This window comes from Oryzias latipes, chromosome 7 (assembly GCF_053564925.1).
Source record: "Oryzias latipes strain Hd-rR chromosome 7, Olatipes_Hd-rR_3.1".
Lineage (NCBI taxonomy): Eukaryota > Metazoa > Chordata > Actinopteri > Beloniformes > Adrianichthyidae > Oryzias > Oryzias latipes.
In genome coordinates this window covers 2777113-2795174 of record NC_136243.1, presented here as the reverse complement: position 1 = coordinate 2795174, position 18062 = coordinate 2777113, and the positions used below count along the sequence as shown (strand labels likewise).

The 18062-nt window shown below is 43.7% G+C and overlaps 1 protein-coding gene and 1 long non-coding RNA gene across 4 annotated transcripts in view; one reads left to right on the top strand and one right to left on the bottom strand.

Moving 5' to 3' along the window:
- Positions 1–983: 983 nt before the first annotated feature.
- Positions 984–3303, bottom strand: LOC144993969 (uncharacterized). Its single transcript, XR_013657292.1, has 2 exons — positions 3162–3303; positions 984–3032 (listed from the first exon to the last, which is right to left on the bottom strand). It is a non-coding gene; the product is annotated as an uncharacterized LOC144993969 (long non-coding RNA).
- Positions 1820–18062, top strand: part of LOC101170725 (paired box protein Pax-7) — a 40558-nt gene continuing 24315 nt past the window's right edge. For 2 of the 3 annotated variants that reach the window (XM_023957070.2, XM_078950037.1), the window contains exons 1-5: positions 1820–2038; positions 2576–2811; positions 2885–3014; positions 3164–3310; positions 16348–16547. In XM_023957070.2, the coding sequence (XP_023812838.1) occupies positions 1954–2038; positions 2576–2811; positions 2885–3014; positions 3164–3310; positions 16348–16547 (798 nt within the window). In that variant the 5' untranslated portion in view covers positions 1820–1953. The remainder of the gene's footprint in view (positions 2039–2575; positions 2812–2884; positions 3015–3163; positions 3311–16347; positions 16548–18062) is intronic. The other variant, XM_023957071.2, reaches the window with a different exon arrangement.

The window sequence follows — 18062 nt, the reverse complement described above, 5'->3', positions numbered from 1 at the left end:
GCACTCAGCTTCGCGCAAACGTTTAACATGGCGAAATCTGCTATAGCTATTAATGGGACTCCAGCTGTCATCGAACAGCAAAATCAGCGCGAAGCTGCAGGAGACTATCTTCTGAATGTGCTGTTATTACTGTTATGATTATGTGGCTAACACAAATGTACAATGCTCCTAGCATGTATCTCTTAGACGGACTCACGGAGATAGCACTGACGTCATCGCCCCGCCTCCCCGCTGGAAATGCTAAGTCGAATTGAATAATGAGACAATGTTCGCAGGGTGGATGTTAAAATGAAAATGCAATCCCCTCTTTGCATTTTCGTTTTAATTATAACACAGAATAAGCAGTTTTTAAGTAGAAATGAAAAAGCATTTTGAAAATAAAAAATCATTTCTGTGAATCCATTTTAATTGTCAAATTAGACATTTCTAAATGAATTTTGCTACACATTTAACAGAGAACTTTTTGAAAATGAAATGTCAAATACCATTTTCATTATCATTTTAAATAAGTGAAATAATAAGCAGTGTTGAAGAAGAAAATGGAAAAAGTATTTTGCTGGATTGCTTTTTCATTTTAATTTTGAGTCAAAAAATGCAGCTTCATTTTGAAAATGAAAAAGCGTTTCTGGTTTTGACTTTTATTTTGAATCATGCTACAGAATCGCTTCCATACTAAAACGTCAGCGCGAAATAATAGTCAGTCTAAACCATTTGAAGCTTCATCCATACATCTAGTCCATCGGGGGAGGAAGCGTCATCATCTTCATCATCACTTCCAGCTGCAGCATCTGAAGGCCTTCAGCGTCTGCGTCGATGCGGCCCAGAGCAGCTTTACCGGCGCGCATCTCTGTTTCATGGGCCTATTGAAACAGAAACGCTATACAGCCCCCCCCCCACACACACACACACACACGCTCGCATACACGCACGCACACAGATCTTTGAAAGATTTTTTAAAACACTCTTTAGAAATAGAAAAATACTTTTTGCACAACGTTTTTTTTTAAATAGTAACGCAGAAAAATGTGATTAAAATGTTCAATCAGATGGAAACAAAAAGTTCAAGTTCAAAAATATGTATTTTGGACAAGTGAAAACAAGTTTAGGATAACAAAATTATATCAGACAAGAAAAGTGTATAAAACAAGACCAGACAAAATTATATAAACCACCAAAGTCCAAAGGGAGTGAGAAAAGAAGAATCTTATAAACTCTCACCCCTTTTACCTGAGCTCCTTACTTTTCAGTATACCCACCTGTTCCCTAAGTGGACATCCGGTCACAGCTGCACATGTAAGTCTTATTTCCAAAAACACACAAATGAAAAACACAATCTTATTTTCTAAGTACGCAGATTTACAAATGCTGATATCAATGATCATATTTCTATATTTATACTTAAATTCTTTCATGTTCGGACATTGGAAACCTTTATCATCACGCACGAAAAAAAAGGTTTACCACAGAAACAAAGAAAAACCAACACGCACCCTCCCAGGTAACATGCAGTGCAGAGTTTAAAGGACAGCAGATTTGTACTCAGGTTGTCATCATTTTACTCATTCTTAAATATTTACGCAAAAACAGAAGGAAGGAAATGTTTTATGATGACATTGAGCAGGTTTGTCTTTTTTTTTTACAGACTCGCACGTTAAAAGGTTCTTTCTTTGGGCTCGTGTGACAGAAGGTGCACGCGCAGCACAGTTGGAAAGGACCAGGTCAATGTGACCCACATGAAGCGCGTGCACGACTGCGTCAGGGCTCCGCGTGTTCGTGGCCCGCTCTCCTATTGGCTGCTCCAACTTTTCTCACGCGGTTTAGTGGCGCGCGCGGTGCGCTCGTGTGAGGATGAGGTCCGCAGCAGAGTGACAGCTCGTCCTGCTCCTCCTCCTCCTCCCGTGGAGCTGCTCCTCACCTTCAGTCAGCTGGAACATCTGCAGGATTTCTGCCCTCATGTCTTCTCTGCAGGGACCCGAGCCGCGGATGATGCGCGCAGCTCCCGGACACAATTACCCCCGCGCTGGATTCCCCCTGGAAGGTAGGCTTCAGGAGCCGCCGGGCCCCCGCCGGGTCCCCGCCGGGCCCTCGCGCTCACAGGGACGCATCTGTGAGAAGACTAGAAACTTTCACGGTCAGGAGGAGAGGGGGCTGCGGGTGTCTGGGTCTCCGCCCGTCTCTAATTTATTTTATGCAAATGTATTGATTTATTTCTTCATCTGTGAGATTTCAGTCTAATTTGCGTTTATGTAGCTTCAATTTCCTGCTTTAAAGTTTATAGAAATATATATTTAAAATAATGATAAATTTTAGAGGTATTTTGTTCTTGTCTATCATTCTTTATTTTACCCCTTTTCTGTTTGTTGGATTTATGCTTCGTGTTGCTGCGTTTGAAATGTTCAGCAGAATTCGAACATTTTAGAAAAAACGTGAATTTAAGAAGTATCTGCGGAAATATTCCAAACCATGAGGCCTTCCAAGAGGAAACATCTGCTGCGCTCACACTAGTATTTTGTTAGAAATTCCTTTTTGGATTGATTTATTCGTAATAACCACATCTTTCCCCGGAACCCCCCAGTCTCCACTCCTCTGGGCCAGGGTCGGGTCAACCAGCTTGGCGGCGTCTTCATCAACGGCCGGCCTCTCCCCAACCACATTCGGCACAAGATCGTGGAGATGGCGCACCACGGGGTCCGGCCGTGCGTCATCTCCCGCCAGCTGCGCGTGTCCCACGGCTGCGTGTCCAAGATTCTGTGCCGCTACCAGGAGACCGGCTCCATCCGCCCGGGGGCGATCGGCGGCAGCAAGCCCAGGGTGGGTTCCCGTTAATAACACAATGACTCATGATGAGGATGAGGATGATGATGATGGCTCGCGCCTCGCGCAGCAGGTGGCCTCTCTGGACGTGGAGAAGCGGATCGAGGAGTACAGGCGGGACAACCCCGGCATGTTCAGCTGGGAGATCCGGGACAGGCTGCTCAAAGACGGCGTGTGTGAGAGGAGCACGGCCCCCTCAGGTGCGCTCATGCCGGCGTCTGAATGTAGATTTAGAAACAAAAAAACAAAAACAATTTTAGGTTAGACTTTTTTTAAGATAGACATCAAAATGACCGTGAAACGAATGAATAAAAAATAGTAATAATAATAATATCTGCAATACTGACAGTGAGTTCCATCAGCCGCGTGCTCCGGGCTCGGTTCGGGAGTAAATTCGAGGAGTCTGACTTTGACAAGAAGAAGCACGAGGAGGAAGAGGAGGAGGAGCAGCAGCGGAGGACGAAGCACAGCATCGACGGCATCCTGGCGGACAAAGGTGAGAGCCCCGCGCAGCGCGCAGCGCGCAGCGCACAGCGCGCAGCTCCGTCAGGCCTAAACGCTGACAAATTGGGGGTAAACGGTCTGATGCGGAGGACGGTCCTTTGGGACGCGCGCGCGCCCGTGTGTGTGTGGGGGGTGTCAGCTATGTCCCTAAATGTTGGGGTGGAGTGTGCTTGCGCGACACCAAAGAGCCCGAACGCATAGGATCCAGACAGAAAAAAACAGTAGGGATGTAGACAAATAAGAGCCCCCATGAGAAACGGAATGAAGTCTAAAAACGCTCCAGTCTTTCCTAGAACAAATTCCTTCTTTTTTTGTTCAGGAAACTTTCAGCTCCACGTTGAACTGTCAGGTACGCGCGTGCTCAGGTGCGCCATTCTGCGCTCCAGCAGGTCAGGCCTGACTCCAAGGCCTCAGTTTAGATCCAGGCTTTCCTCTCACTGTGAGTGTGTGTGTGTGTGTGTGGGGGGGGGGGGGTGTCTGTGGGTATGAGCCCCCCACAGAATTCTTGCCGGAAAGCTGATCTTGCAGATGAAGCTTGGTGTCTGGCTTCTGGACTTGGCTGAAGAACCCCAGCATGTCCCGGCCTTGTGATTGTGTGAAAGTCGTACGGCTGGTACCACTGGGAGGATTTCAGTGTTTCCTGCTGTTCCCAGGCTTCTCTGGCCATCATATCGAACGACTCACACAAACCACTTTTCTATTTTAATTACAATAAGTAAAAAAATAATCAACTTGCAGCATATTTGGATCTCTTCTAGCTGAAGGACAGACTGCAGAGCGAAGAGATAACTTGGTTTTGATGAAGAAAACTCGTGCATTTCTTCATTTCAAATATGGTAATAGGAGCCCGTAGAAATCCTCTTTAGGTTTTCTATTAAAGCTGCAGACCTGCAGAACAGGTGGACGCATTCTGAACAAACACTGGAGCAGGAGACCTGCAGCTCAGCAGGCAGCAGGAACTTAGTTATTAATAATCATTGTCTCCGGGCATCATCCTCACTTTCTCTGAGTTTTTGTCAGGTTGAAATTGGGGGAAGCTCAAATGTTGGGAGCAGATAACGCAATCCTCACAGGCTTGGTCCGGGGCTGTGCACGGCTTTATTAAACCGGGATTAACCTCCCCCCTCTTCCCCCCGGCGGGAACCAAAAATGACTACATGTAAGAAAAAATACAAAAACTAAAATGAAAACCGGCAGTGGAGGCCTCCACATCAGCGGCTAAGGCGCTCTCTGGAAACAGACAAGCAGCATCAGGACCAGCTGTTGACCGTTCAGGCTCCGTCTTCCTCATCACGCTGCAGGATTTGTTCTCAACGTGTCCACAAATGTGTGCTGATAATTTTAGCAGAGGAAATAAAAGAATATAAAAATCTATAAACTGTTTTTTTAATAAATTGCAATAGAAAAGATTGAATAAATTCAAACAACTGGTGAAAACGCAGAACATGAAAATGTGAGGTTATGGGAGCCGATCACCTAGAACGTTCCAGCGGGGCCTCTGTAGTGACAGGGATTCTTCTCACGTCTCTGTAAGAGAAATGTACGGTGGCCCTGAGGGGCAAATCTCATCAACCAATCACTCCGCGCAAAAACATTTTAAAGATCACAACGGCGATTAAAAAAGCAAAACGAATTTAAAAAAAACAGCATTTTAGAAAGCAAAATGAAATTCCAGAAACCAAAACTTAAAAACCAAAAACGATGCAAACAGTTGAAAAAACAAAATGAAAGGTTAGAAAACCAAAACACAAAGAGAAAGCAGAAAAGGTGTGTGGGGCACATCGCTGATTGGATGATGACGTTTGTCATCATTTCAAACCAGTTATTTGACATGAAGCAATACTGGACATCATCATCCAATCAGCTTTGCTTGTTCAAGTCACTTCAGGGGGACAGGCGGTTGGGGAAATCTCAGCTGATGAACCACAAACCTGCTTCTGAGTCAGAGTTCTTTATTTAGGCAGGAAACTGCTGAAAAATGTGTCTGATGAACAGAAGATGCTTTAATGAAGGAACGATGGTTACTTGCTGAACTGACCTGTTAGTTATTTTTTCTTCAAATGTGCTTCAATCTGGAAGTCAGTGGGCTTTAGTCTTAACCCCCACAGAGTGATGTTCTTGTCTTAGTTTTGGTGAAGCCTGTTACTTTACCAAACTCACAACAGAAAACCATGTGCAGGAAGCTCATGTGATCCTAAAAGTGGATATGGATGCCAGATGGATAGATGAAAGGAAAGATAGATGGATGGAGAAAGGAAGGAGGTTTATTGTAAATGATTTAACGTCTTCACAAATACAAATTAGAATTTAATTCTGGGACTGACATGTAAGAATTCCTCCCATATCGATGACATTTGGATCAAAGGAACAAACCTGCTGGAAGAGGTTCTTGTTTCCACTCTTGCATGAAGACAACGAGCAGAAACGTGAAGCTGAGTGTGAATAATTGGCTATTCTTGTAAGCGCTTCCCCTCTGAATTATTGTTGTATTGCTTCTCTTGCATTTTCCGTCAAATTTCCATAAAGCGGTTGGTGTGGCGGGATTCATCCGATGGCTCGGTCATGGTTCTCCTCATCAGGAAATCACGCTCACATTATGGCAGAAAATGACAAGATCAGTGATGCATGCCGGCCAGCAGTGATGGAGGGGGCCGCAGCTTCTGGGAGGGGGGGTGAGTTCATCCCTTTGAACACAGGCTGCAGCCGTGAATAAAGCCTGCTCAGGAGGGGGGGTCTGCAGACGAGCTGCGGGGCTGCAGCAGTGCTTTCTGGAGGTTTGTGTTCTCCACATCTGGAAGGTTCTGGGCGTGAGCTCCTCTGAGGAACTGTGGCTCTCTGCAGATGCTCTCATAGAAAGAGTCGGGGCTTTCCCTCCCCGCCTGCAGACGAGCAGACAGGAACGGAGCTGGGGGTGTACTTTCACACGTCCATCTGCAACACAAACAGCAGCAAAAAGAGCAGTGAGGAGAATGGAGACTGCACTTGTTTTGTGGTGACATTCAGCGTTCCGGGAGGTGATGAACTCCTCCAGGTTCGCTCTTAAATAAAGAAGAGGATCTGAGGTGGGGGCTCGGGGGGGTTGGACTGACAGTGTGTGAAGTGTGAGCATTGTGGGCTGAAGGCCTGTGTGTGAATAGCTGTGAATAGACTGCTTCAAAGTGACACAAATGAAGCAGACAACAGCAGAACGCCCAAAGGAAAGCCTCTCTCTGGAGCTGCAGAGTTCCTGCTCAGAATGCAAATGGACCTGGGGTGGGGGGGCTCCAGAAGCTGTGCTCCCCTCTCCCCATCAGCGCAGCAGCAAGTCCTGGTTTCTGGAGTTGTCCACTAGAAGAGGTCTGATTAGCGGCTCTTACTCGTGAGTTTATGAAACTCTGGAAACACCTGCTTCAGTCCTCCTTTGCTCCCGTCTGCTGAAGCGGAGCTGAAAGCTCTCAGCCGCCACATGTCAGCTCCTGCTCTGAATTTACTGCAGTCCATCAGCTAAGATCTCAGTATTTGTCTTACACCTGAGATTTTAACTGGGGGGGGGGGGGGGGGGGGGGGGGGGGGGGCTTTGTCGGACCCTCTGCTGGAGAACTGAGATTTGTTAAGGAAAGAACTCCTTTCTGGGACCGTCATGTTGTAAACACCAGAGGAGTGGAGGGTCAAACTGAGCATCTGGAACCAAAAGTTCCTCACCAGGGGGGGCTGGGAGAGTTTGAGACACCCTGTGGGATGTGACCTGGGCGTCTTTAGGGTCAGAGTAAGACATGATTTGAACAGAAGTGTTTTTGAGCTGCATTAACACTGATGTCAGCGTAAACCTTAAACATAGATCTGTGGATTGAAGGCGTTTTCCTTTTTTAAAAATTTGTATTTAATTTATTTTTTCTAACGTGTTCTGTCCGTTTTCTGGAGTGAAAATCTCTCCTGCATATTTTTACTGCATGGACAGAATTCAGCTCCATAACTGTCAGTGATGTTGGTTTCTGCATCATCAGATGTTCCTGCTGGACCTGCTCCTCCTCTGCTCCTCCTCTGCTCCTCCTCTGGTTCTCCTCTGGTTCTCCTCTCAGACCTCCTCTGGAGGATCAAGAGCAGAAACTGAAACTGAAGCTTTCATGGAGCGCTGCGGTGCACGGGACAGCGTGTTTGGGAGGTGTTAACTGAGACGAAGGCTGAGTCACAACAATGCCGAGAGTCTGAGAAAGCGATGTGGGGGGGTTGGGGTGCTCGGCTCTCAGTTATCATTTTCCTGTATTTCCCAAGAATCTGGGCAGCTGGAAAGCAGGCGCAGATCACTTTATTTTGCCTCTGGTTTTTAATACCCCCCTCTCCCCCCACAAAGATTATAGCGACGTCTTAAAACTTTTGCAATGGCTGTTCTTAAGCCTGAAGCTGTCCACTTAGGGCTTGGCTGTGTCAACTGGAGCTTAAGAAGGCCTGTTTTTACTGTGTTTGTTCCCACTCTAATCTCTGCAGCACTCACACACTGCTCACACACTGCACACACACTGCACACACACTGCACACACACTGCTCACACACTGCACACACACTGCACACAAACACCCACTGCACACACACACTGTACTCACACACTGCACAAACACTGCTCACACACTTCTCACACACTTCTCACACACTGCACACAAACACTGCACACACACTGCTCACACACTGCTCACACACACTGCACAAACACTGCACACACACTGCACACACACTGCTCACACACTTCTCACACACTTCTCACACTCTGCTCACACACTGCACACACAAACTGCTCACACACTGCTCACACACTTCTCACACACCTCTCACACACTGCACACAAACACTGCACACACACTGCACACACTGCACACACACTGTTCACACTCTGCTCACACACACTGTACACACACTGCTCACACACTTCTCACACGCTTCACACACACTGCTCACACACACTGCACACACACACTGCACACACACACTGCTCACACACTTCTCACACACTGCTCACACAGTTCCATATTTACTCTCATGACAGTGGGTGGTGTTTTCTCATCCTGTGGATAAAGTGGTGCATCTCATTGGCGGATGGAGCAGAGATAAAGGCTGCGTGTTCAGACTGATAAAGCTCTTTGTGGCTTGGTGGAGCTGCAGGGTTCAGTCTGCTGCTTCCTGCCAGAGCACGCCGTTCTGGGTGCTTCCAGCCTTTCGGTGTTTTTGTTTGGGGTCACCTCACTTACCAGCCTTTCAGCTCCGTTTTCCACAGACTTTCTGAATCTTTAGCAAATATTGAGCTCTCAACTTAAATAGTGCCTGCACAGCACTCTTCAACTTCCTCTGTGTTTGCCGTGCCCAAATGCTCTTTTGAGGAGCTGAAAGCCACAAAGGCAGAACAATGGTGGGCTTTGTGAATGGGACAGCATGAAGCCGCAGCTCTTCCCTGCCAGAACCTGAGGCTTTACTGACACCACAGCTCCGGGTGCCAACTGGAACCTCTGTGTCTTCCTCCTGTTCTGCTCCATCAACAGTTTCAAACTCCGTAGATCGGACGTTCAGGGAGGACCCTCAGCTTCCAGCAAGTGTTTGCTGCAGTGAGGATGAGGACGAGGAAGATCCTCTGAAGAGGCCCTGCCGCAGAAACCCTCCGGCTGCTCAGGTGAAACCATGTAGCTGGAGGGAAGGTCATCCTCTGAAAACGACATCGTGTCAGAATCAGAAAGAAAGAAATGTAGAACACCACCCAACAGCAGGATGGGGTGGGGGGGGGGGGGGGGGGGTAACTGCTCAGCTCCTTTATCAGATATGAAGAGGAGCAGATATTGTTCCTGTAAGTCTCAGTCCTCCTCCACCCTGAATCTTCTCTTGAGGTGGAGCAGGAAGGCAGCCTCCAGCAGGAGGCAGCAGTGAGCTCTGCTGCTCTGATTCTGGCTTGTCCTCCAGTGACTGATGTTTTGGATCTGAAGCAGCAGAACTTTCCGTCTTTCTGAGCCTTTGACTGACAGGCCTGAAAGTGACATGAAATAGTGACACGACCATCCTGAAAACATAAACCTTCAGACCCACTTGGAACCAAACACAGATTTCTAAATCGTTGTTTTTAATGTTTTCAGGAGAGAAACAGCAGATTCACGTTTTATAAAAACATTTTAAGAATAAGTTAAAAAAGTTCCATAAAACTGCAAATTTTGTAAAGAAGAAGTTAAAACAAGAGGATGGAAATAAAATGCAGATCCAAGACAGATAAACATGACGTTTTGATCACGGACTGAAGATGACATGATGAAGGTGATTCTGCTTGCTGGAACTTCAGACTGGTGGTGCGTTTGGCGTCTTCTTCCAGAAACACAAATCAGCTGCGAAAAGACAAGCAAACGCTTGAAAAATGATCTGAAGCCTATTTTTCAATGCAGACATTTCTATAGTTTTCTTGTTTTTGCTTAGAAATCCTAACATCATGTTAATTATTTGACTGCAGTTTTATGACCTGAATGAAGCTTTTTCCAGAACAGGTGACTGACTGTTCTGCAGCTTCACAGGAGCCTCACAACAAAAGGGTCACAGTAACAGCAAGGAATGTCTTTAGTGAAGCAGCACAGATAGAAAACCATGTGCAGGAAGGATGCCTCTATTCCCATGCATCCCTGTAGTGCCCCCCTCCATCCCCCAACCCTAAATCCAGCAGTTTGTGGAAACAAATGGAGTCCATTCTTTGGCAGCAGCACCCCCAGGAATATGAGGTGCCTTTTGGAAACTGATTCCAGCTCACAGCAGCTGCCTGAAAAGTTTTCACGCTGCATTACAGAGAAATTGCTTTGCCACAATCCCTTATCCCCCTCCCTCCACCCTGCACTACAACACCCCCCCCCCCCATACACTGAGCAGCAGCGTGCAGGCAAAAACCAGACCGGTGCTCCTGACGAATAGCTGCATACAAATGTGAGTTTTTCTTTAGTTTGAGCAGAAAAATTTCTTTGTGTGGAAAAAAAATACATTTAAAATTAACATGTTAACTGGAGGGGGGGGGGGGGGGGGCGTTTTATTCCCATAATTCCTGGTTTCATTAGACCTAAGGGCCGGCAGTGCAGACTGACAGTTTGATGACTTCCTTCTCCCTTCTCTTCTTTAGGAGATGGTGGGGGTGTCCACAGAGCCCCCCTCTGAGGACACCCCCACTCTGAAGCCTGATATAAGAGGGTGTCTGACAGGATGAACTCATGTCATCGTGCCAATGGTGAAGCGCTGGTTCAGGACCATTTTCTTTTCTAACGTGTGCATTTAGACTGAGCGGGTTCCAAGAAAATTTTTCTGGGGGTGGACTGTGGTTCTCCTTTAATCTCCTTAACCTCACACAACCATTTGTATCATATGTGATACATGCATTTATGAGACTCCTATCTCATTAGCATGATCTAAAATATCATTTTAAAAAAACATAGTTTTTCACCTGGTCTACTGTATGTTCTCTGCCCTGCAGTTCATCATCATTCCACTAGAGGCAACAGAAGGGCTTTTCCTGCTCATTTCAAAATGGCTGCTTCCATGAAACCAGAAAAACACTTTTGGCAGAAAAAGGTTTAGCTAATTTTCAAATTTCTATAGTAAAAATAATTCATCTGTCGTTTTTATTTTTTTTAAACAGCTACTTGCTGTATTGAAGAATGCAACATTAGTTTGTAATTACTTCTTTATAATACAGCAGCACCATGATAAAAATGTGTGGTTCAAATTTGTTACAGTGTAACAAAAAATAGGTATTTTTACTGATCACTCATTTCAATGTTTTTTTAATCTTAAACTAGCATTGTTGTTAGTACAAAATTACAAAATCAGCCAACCTATCATCATTGAAACTATCTAAGAAAATGATATTGTAAATGTTTTGCTGATTTTGTTAAAGTGTTATAAAACATCTTACTTACGAAAAAAAAGTGTTTTCCTCCAATTATATGATGTAGTGGGCTTTACAGGGTTAAGACACCATTTAAAGTTTGGTGTTTTTATTCTGAAACAGTTTTTTTCATCATACATGTTTCAGAATTTCAGAATACATCAGTGTTTTTCAACCAGTGTGCCGCGGCACACTAGTGTGCCGTGGGAGATGGTCAAGTGTGCCGTGGAAAATTGCCCTCATTAACTGATCTAAAAACCTTTAACATCTCCAGGAAATCAGCTCTTTGTTCATTCAAACAGGCCCTGATAAAACACTGAGTAGTTAGGAATATGAAATATCATAAAATTATTTTTTCTTTGTGTTTATATGATTCTATTAAAGACACTTTGATAAGAATCACGGTACCGCGATTTAGCTGCAGCTATAACTGTGTAAGGAAAAGTCCCGCCCCTTTAACTGTCTCCACCAATCATTCTTGAAGGCTTAATCACATGGCATCAGTCTGACCAATCAGAAGTGGTTAAAGTATTCACTTCCTTGTTTCGATTTAGCGCCAAAAAGTCTCTCTGTTCTAACAAAAATACCAGCTAAAGCTCGTCTTTAGCGGTGTAGCTTTCCACAGAATCTGGTATCAGACTGTGGAACAAGTGAACAAAACCATGAAGCTCAAAGACGCTGGTCTTTCTGCGGTCGGCGCATTATCGGCACTACATCTCCCATGATGCATTAAAGTGACTGTCTTAGCGGACAATGAGTCTCTCCTCTTAACGTCTTAAAACAACGAACACACATCAAACAGTTTTTGAATCATTTTGACTTAATTTTTAATACATCTTTTAGAAAAAAACAGCTGCAGCTTCCAGCTTTTTTTGCAACAATTATCACAAAAATGCATGTGAGATTGCAGAGCGGCTGTAGATCAATACAGACTATGAGCTTTTGCTTTCTTTTTTTATTTATCTTTTTTTTTTGGATGCTGGTGTGCCGCGGGATTTTTGTCAAGGTTAAAGTGTGCCGTGGCTCAGAAAAGGTTGAAAAACACTGACATAGATACACTATATTACTAAAAGTATTGGCTCACCTGCCTTGACTCCCATATGAACTGAAGTGGCGTCATTATGTAGTCCACCTTTTGCAGCTATTACAGCTTCAACTCTTTTGGAAAGGCTGTCCTCAAGGTTGAGGAGTGTTTATAGGAATTTCTGACCATTCTTCGAAAAGGTCATTGTTGAGGTCACACACTGATGTTGGTGGAGAAGACCTTGATCTCAGTCTCTGCTCTAATTCATCCCAAAGGTGTTCTATGGGGTTCAGGTCAGGACTCTGTGCAGGCCAGTCCAGTTCATCCACACCAGACTCTGACGCAAAGTCATGCTGGAAGAGGAAGGGGCCGCTCCCAACTGTTCCCACAAGGTTTGGAGCATGGAATTGTTTTGGTATCCTGAAGCATTCAGAGTTCCTTTGACTGGAACTTCGGGGTCAAGTCCTGAAAAACAAGCCCACACCATAATTCCTTCTCCACCAAATTTCACACTTGGCACAATGCAGTCCCAAATGTACCGTTGCCCTGGCAACCTCCAAACCCAGACTCGTCTATCAGATTTCCAGATGTAACAGTGTAATTCATCACTCCAGAGATGGCGTCTCCACTGCTCTAGAGTCCAGTGGCGGCGTGCTTTCCTCCACTGCATCCGACGCTTTGCGTTGCACTTGGTGATGTGTGGCTTGGATGCAGCTGCTCGGCCATGGACACCCATTCCATGACTAGGGTTGCGTACAGAAACTGTACCATACAAAACCGCAGTGGCGTTGCAATAGCGTGGACCCAGCATACACTGCTTTGTTTTGATGTGGTCTAATAAGACCATCTGTCTTTTCTCACTGCTTTTCGTGCGCCAGTGTGCAGGGGAGGGCCATAGACATATGTATTACTGGACAGAGCATCTCAGTCGTCACCCATTGACCTCTACAGTCCCCTGCTTGAAGCCTGAATTGTCCCCTCCATATTGGCTGGAGTTTACTCCGCCTGACCTGACGTTCCAAATATCGTGAAAAGAGGCCGGACTGAATACTTTTGTTTTGTTTTTGTTTACGTCCACGGTATATGCCGATCCGTGGTCCCTCCATGCTAACACAGCTAACCGCTTCAGCCAAAGGTCTGCAGCAACGCAGCGGTGGACCAATATTTACATCATGAGTCTTTATCAGTAAGTACTTTACACTTTATATGTTAAGTGGTGCACACAACAATAAAAACATATTTTCTGTATTATGTGTTTAGTAAGAACACCGTCCTCAGAACAAGTTTGAATATGTTATGTCTGTGGTCCTAATATATAATATCAAAGTGTTTTATTTTATTGTAGCCTTTATATTTTTCAAACAATAAATCATAACAGTAATAGATAAAGATAGATAGAATATGTAAACCTCATTTTTTCTCTCACGTTAAATATAAACGTGATATAAAATAAATTTAATAAAAGTTAAATAAAACTGTTGGCATATAATCATATATGATACGGTTTTTAAAGTAAGGAGTTTTTCTTTTTCCTCCTTAGTTGAGTTCCAAATACTGTCATTAACCTCTTTATACCGGAGCTACTATTTGAGCTATCCCTCTACACAAACAGTCACAGGGTCCCAGAATGAACTACTGTGGTAATAGAACCCAAAATGTGATGTCCATGTATGTGGACACCAGGTCTGAGGAGGTGAAACACGACTGATGCTGCTCTGCTGCTGACAGTCCAAGGAAAAATAAATACTGGGATATTCTTTCAAACTCATTCTCTCTAAAGATGTTTGCATTGGAATCTTCAGCATAAACCAGATTAAATATTTTCCTTTGTGTTTTTTGAATACATCTTTGCAAGAACAGCATGTGACCAAAATCTGTTCTGATTTCCTCACAGTTACAGTTTGGATTACCGTTGATGGTCATGTCTGTCGGGCATCAGAAAGTGAAGCTCAACAAACCGTCACAGCCACTTGGACTCGGCATCTCCTGGTTCAGCTGGGCGGACGGCAGTGAAGCGGCCTTTTCCCATTTTTATTTTCAAGCCTACGAGGAAGAGCAGCTTCTCATTATTCCCTCTGGAGGAAGTCACATGGTCCACGTCAGGAGTCTGGAACTGTCAGGATGAAAGAAAGTCCAGCGGGTGCACGTTGCTCACCCCGGCACTTAAATTCTCTCTTTTTTGTTGACATTTTTACTGGAAGTTTTTTTAGTGGGTAGAAATGTACTCTTTAGGATCAATTATTAGGTTTTTAAAATGTCAAGATTAGGCAGTGTAACCATACATGATGCTTTGTAACTATGACAATGGTCACAATAAGCTTTTCCTCTTTTATTCTTTTTACATTTTGCATAATTTTTTACTCAACATTATTGAAAAACAATTCCATCACACCTTTGCTCTGTGGGAGACAGCCAGCATGTCGGGTGATTGTTTCACCCTTGTTCTATCCTAGGCACTTTACCATTAGGAGTTGGGTCATCTAGACCCACTAGACAGTGCTCTGAACCTTTTTTCTTCAATGATTTGTGATCTTCACTGGTGTCCATGGATTACATTAAATCTTTCCACCTTTATCCACCTTTGTCATGGTAGGGAGAACACGTCAAAGTAAGGGGGGGGTCATCTAAGGGTTAAAGAAGTCCCTACTTTCTATAAATGTAGGATAAAATGTGCAGCGCTGTCAGTGATTAATGCTTGTGATGTTTTAACTTATTTGATCTGTTTCAAATAAATACATCTTGTACAGATCTGACTTCGATCCATATTTCCTTTTGTTTTTCGTCCATATTAAAACACAATGTGAATAAACAGAAGGTGACTGAAATGTGCTCAGCTTTCTTTGTATTGAATCACGCACTTCAGCAGGAGTCACCACGACAAGACACAGGCCTAGAGAGGAACATAGAAATAAGCACAAAAAAGAAAAATGACAAGAAAGTAAAGGAGAACAATAAGCAAAAAATAAGTGTGTAAAACTTAATTAAATGTATAAATTAAACTAAATGTTCCTGTTGGAGTAGACTAAACATTTTCTGTGTGATCTGGATCACCTGTGTGATGTCAGTCACCTTACATGAAGAGATTAAGGTGTTGCTGTAGCAAATCTGAATCCTGTCCTTATACACTGACCAAAAATATAAACTTAACACTTTTGTTATTGCTCCCATTTTCTATGGTATGAACTCAAAGATGTGAAACATTTTCCACAAACACAAAATAACCAGTTCTCTGAAATATTGTTCACAAATCTGTCTAAATCTGTGATTGTGAGCACTTCTCCTTTGCCAAGACAATCCATCCCACCTCACAGGTGTGCCATATCAAGATGCTGATTAGACAGCATGATTATTGCACAGGTGTGCCTCATGCTAGGAATAACACGTCAATGTGAGGGTGGGTAGTCCATGGAAAATTGCTCATTCTAAGCACCAGCCTCTCTGGTCAATTGAGGTCCTGCAACAGTTCTGCTTCTTCCTGGTTGTCTTCACCTCCTGCCTGCTAGAGTCAACGCTTGGGGAGGGCCGGCTCCTGCGCCGTGTATTCTGACACATGGAAAACATTAGATGAGCCGTTTTACCGACTGTTCTTTTGGCTCATCCAGTGTTTTCAGACAGCAGGTTGGACGTGTCAGTAAAAAAAGGAAAGCACAAGGACACGATGGACAACAAGTCTGACAAGAATCAGTTCAGAGGAAGAGCAAATTCCAGCTTTTATTTTGGTAGTCCACTATCTTAAGGGGGGGTCATCTAAGATAGCACAAGGGTTAAAGAAATATTTAATTTGGACTTAAAGATTTATTTAACAAATAAGTAAATATTTGTTAAATAACAAATAAATATTTTAGTTACAAAACTTAAGTGTTTAGTTTGTAAATTAAATATTTAGGTCAGATCGAAATATTTCATTAATTAAACTAAACATTTAGTTCGCAAACTAAACATATAATTATAAATAGATATTTAGCTTGCTAACTAAATATTTAGTTAATAAATATAACATTTATAAATACATGAATTAAAAGGTGAAAATATGCATTTGAAAAACCTGTTTTTTTCTCCAAAAATATTGCTGTTCATATTTGACTGCCTCTTTGTACAAGCGGCACCCAGTGAGTGTGATTCCCTGACCTGTGTGCAGGCAGCCAGGCGGATGAGGTGTCAGACGTGGAATCTGAGCCAGACCTCCCCCTGAAGAGGAAGCAGCGCCGCAGTCGGACCACATTCACAGCCGAGCAGCTGGAGGAGCTGGAGAAGGCCTTTGAAAGAACCCACTACCCAGACATTTACACCAGAGAGGAGCTGGCCCAGCGCACCAAACTGACTGAGGCCAGGGTGCAGGTAACACCAGCCCGCCGTCAACCCGTCCATCCGTCTGGAATCTCTGGTTGTGCATGATTCCTTTGTGATCCAACACGAACCCTGAAAGAGAACTAAACTGTTGACCTTTGATCCATCAAGAAGACTGAAAAACTGTTAGAGCAGACTGTTGAACGTTTGCTGTGGTTCATGACCGTTAACAGTAGCGCAGTAAGAGATGCTTTTACATTAACCCAATGCATCATGGGAGATGTGCAAAAATGGGGGACATTAATGTCAGTCATTTACAGATCATCTTTCCGTGGGGAGCTACACTGCTAAACACAATCGTTAGCTGTTGTTTTGTGGGAACAGAGACTTTCTGGGTCATGTTAGCACCAGGAAGTGAGGACGTTTGCCATGTCTGATTGTTGACCTATGATTATTCCTCCAAGAATAATTGAGATAGTTCAAGGGGTGGAACTTTCCAAAATAAGAGCAATCAACCAAAGTTGCCGCAAAATGGCAGTATAGTCATTCTGATCAAACTGTCTTGAACAAGAACCAAATAAACCCAAATAAAGAAGTATTTTATGACTTTTCATATTTCTAACAACTCGTGTGAAACCTTGACCTGTTAAGACGAACACAGAGCTCATATGCTGGACATGGTTAATGTTTTTAGACCAGTTTGGTGAAATTAAATCATTTCCCACAGCAAACAGTGAACCGTGGCCCACTGGTAGAAAAACACTGCTGTGGATAATGAAAACCTAAAGTTCAGTGTCAATGTATGGACTGCTCTGCAGAGGAAGATGAGACACCAGACCCCACCATACAGATGACCTGAAGAAGCAACCTGGGCGTCCCTTCCACATCTGCAGAGCCACAGCATCCATGCCATGAAGCACCGATGCAGTCATTCATGCAAAAGGAGGCCCAACCAAGAAAAAAGTGCAAAGACATAAAGAAACCTAACATTTTTGCTAAAAATGTTCTTTTTCGTTGCAATTTTCAAATTCAAATTACCGGTAAACTTTATTTATATAGTGCTTCTCATACTACAGAGCATCTCAAAGTGCTTCCCAGAGAAAAAACAAGATAAAAAATAGTAGTTAAAATAATAAACATAGTAAAAATAATAAGAATAATGATAAAAATAAATGAATTAATCAAAACGCATAAAAACCCAACGCATTCCACACATTCCACCATTGTAATAAAAAAAATCAAATTAGTTGTTAAAATTTTATAAAGTCAAATAAAATCACGTGGACAAGTAAAAACTATGTAAAAGCTTTACTAAAAAGATGTGTCCTAAGTTTTTTCTTAAAAACCTCCACAGTGGCTGAAGCCTCACGTCCACAGACAGGCTGTTCCACAGGCGAGGCCCACAGTGCTGAAAGGAGGCCTAACCGTGGGTTTTAGTTCTGACCTTTGGGACCACCAGCAGACCTGCACCTGTGTACCTGAGGGCTCTGGGAGGGTAATAAACTAAAAGTAAATCTCATAAAATTGAGGGTATAGTTCTATTTAAACTTTTACAAACTAATTAAA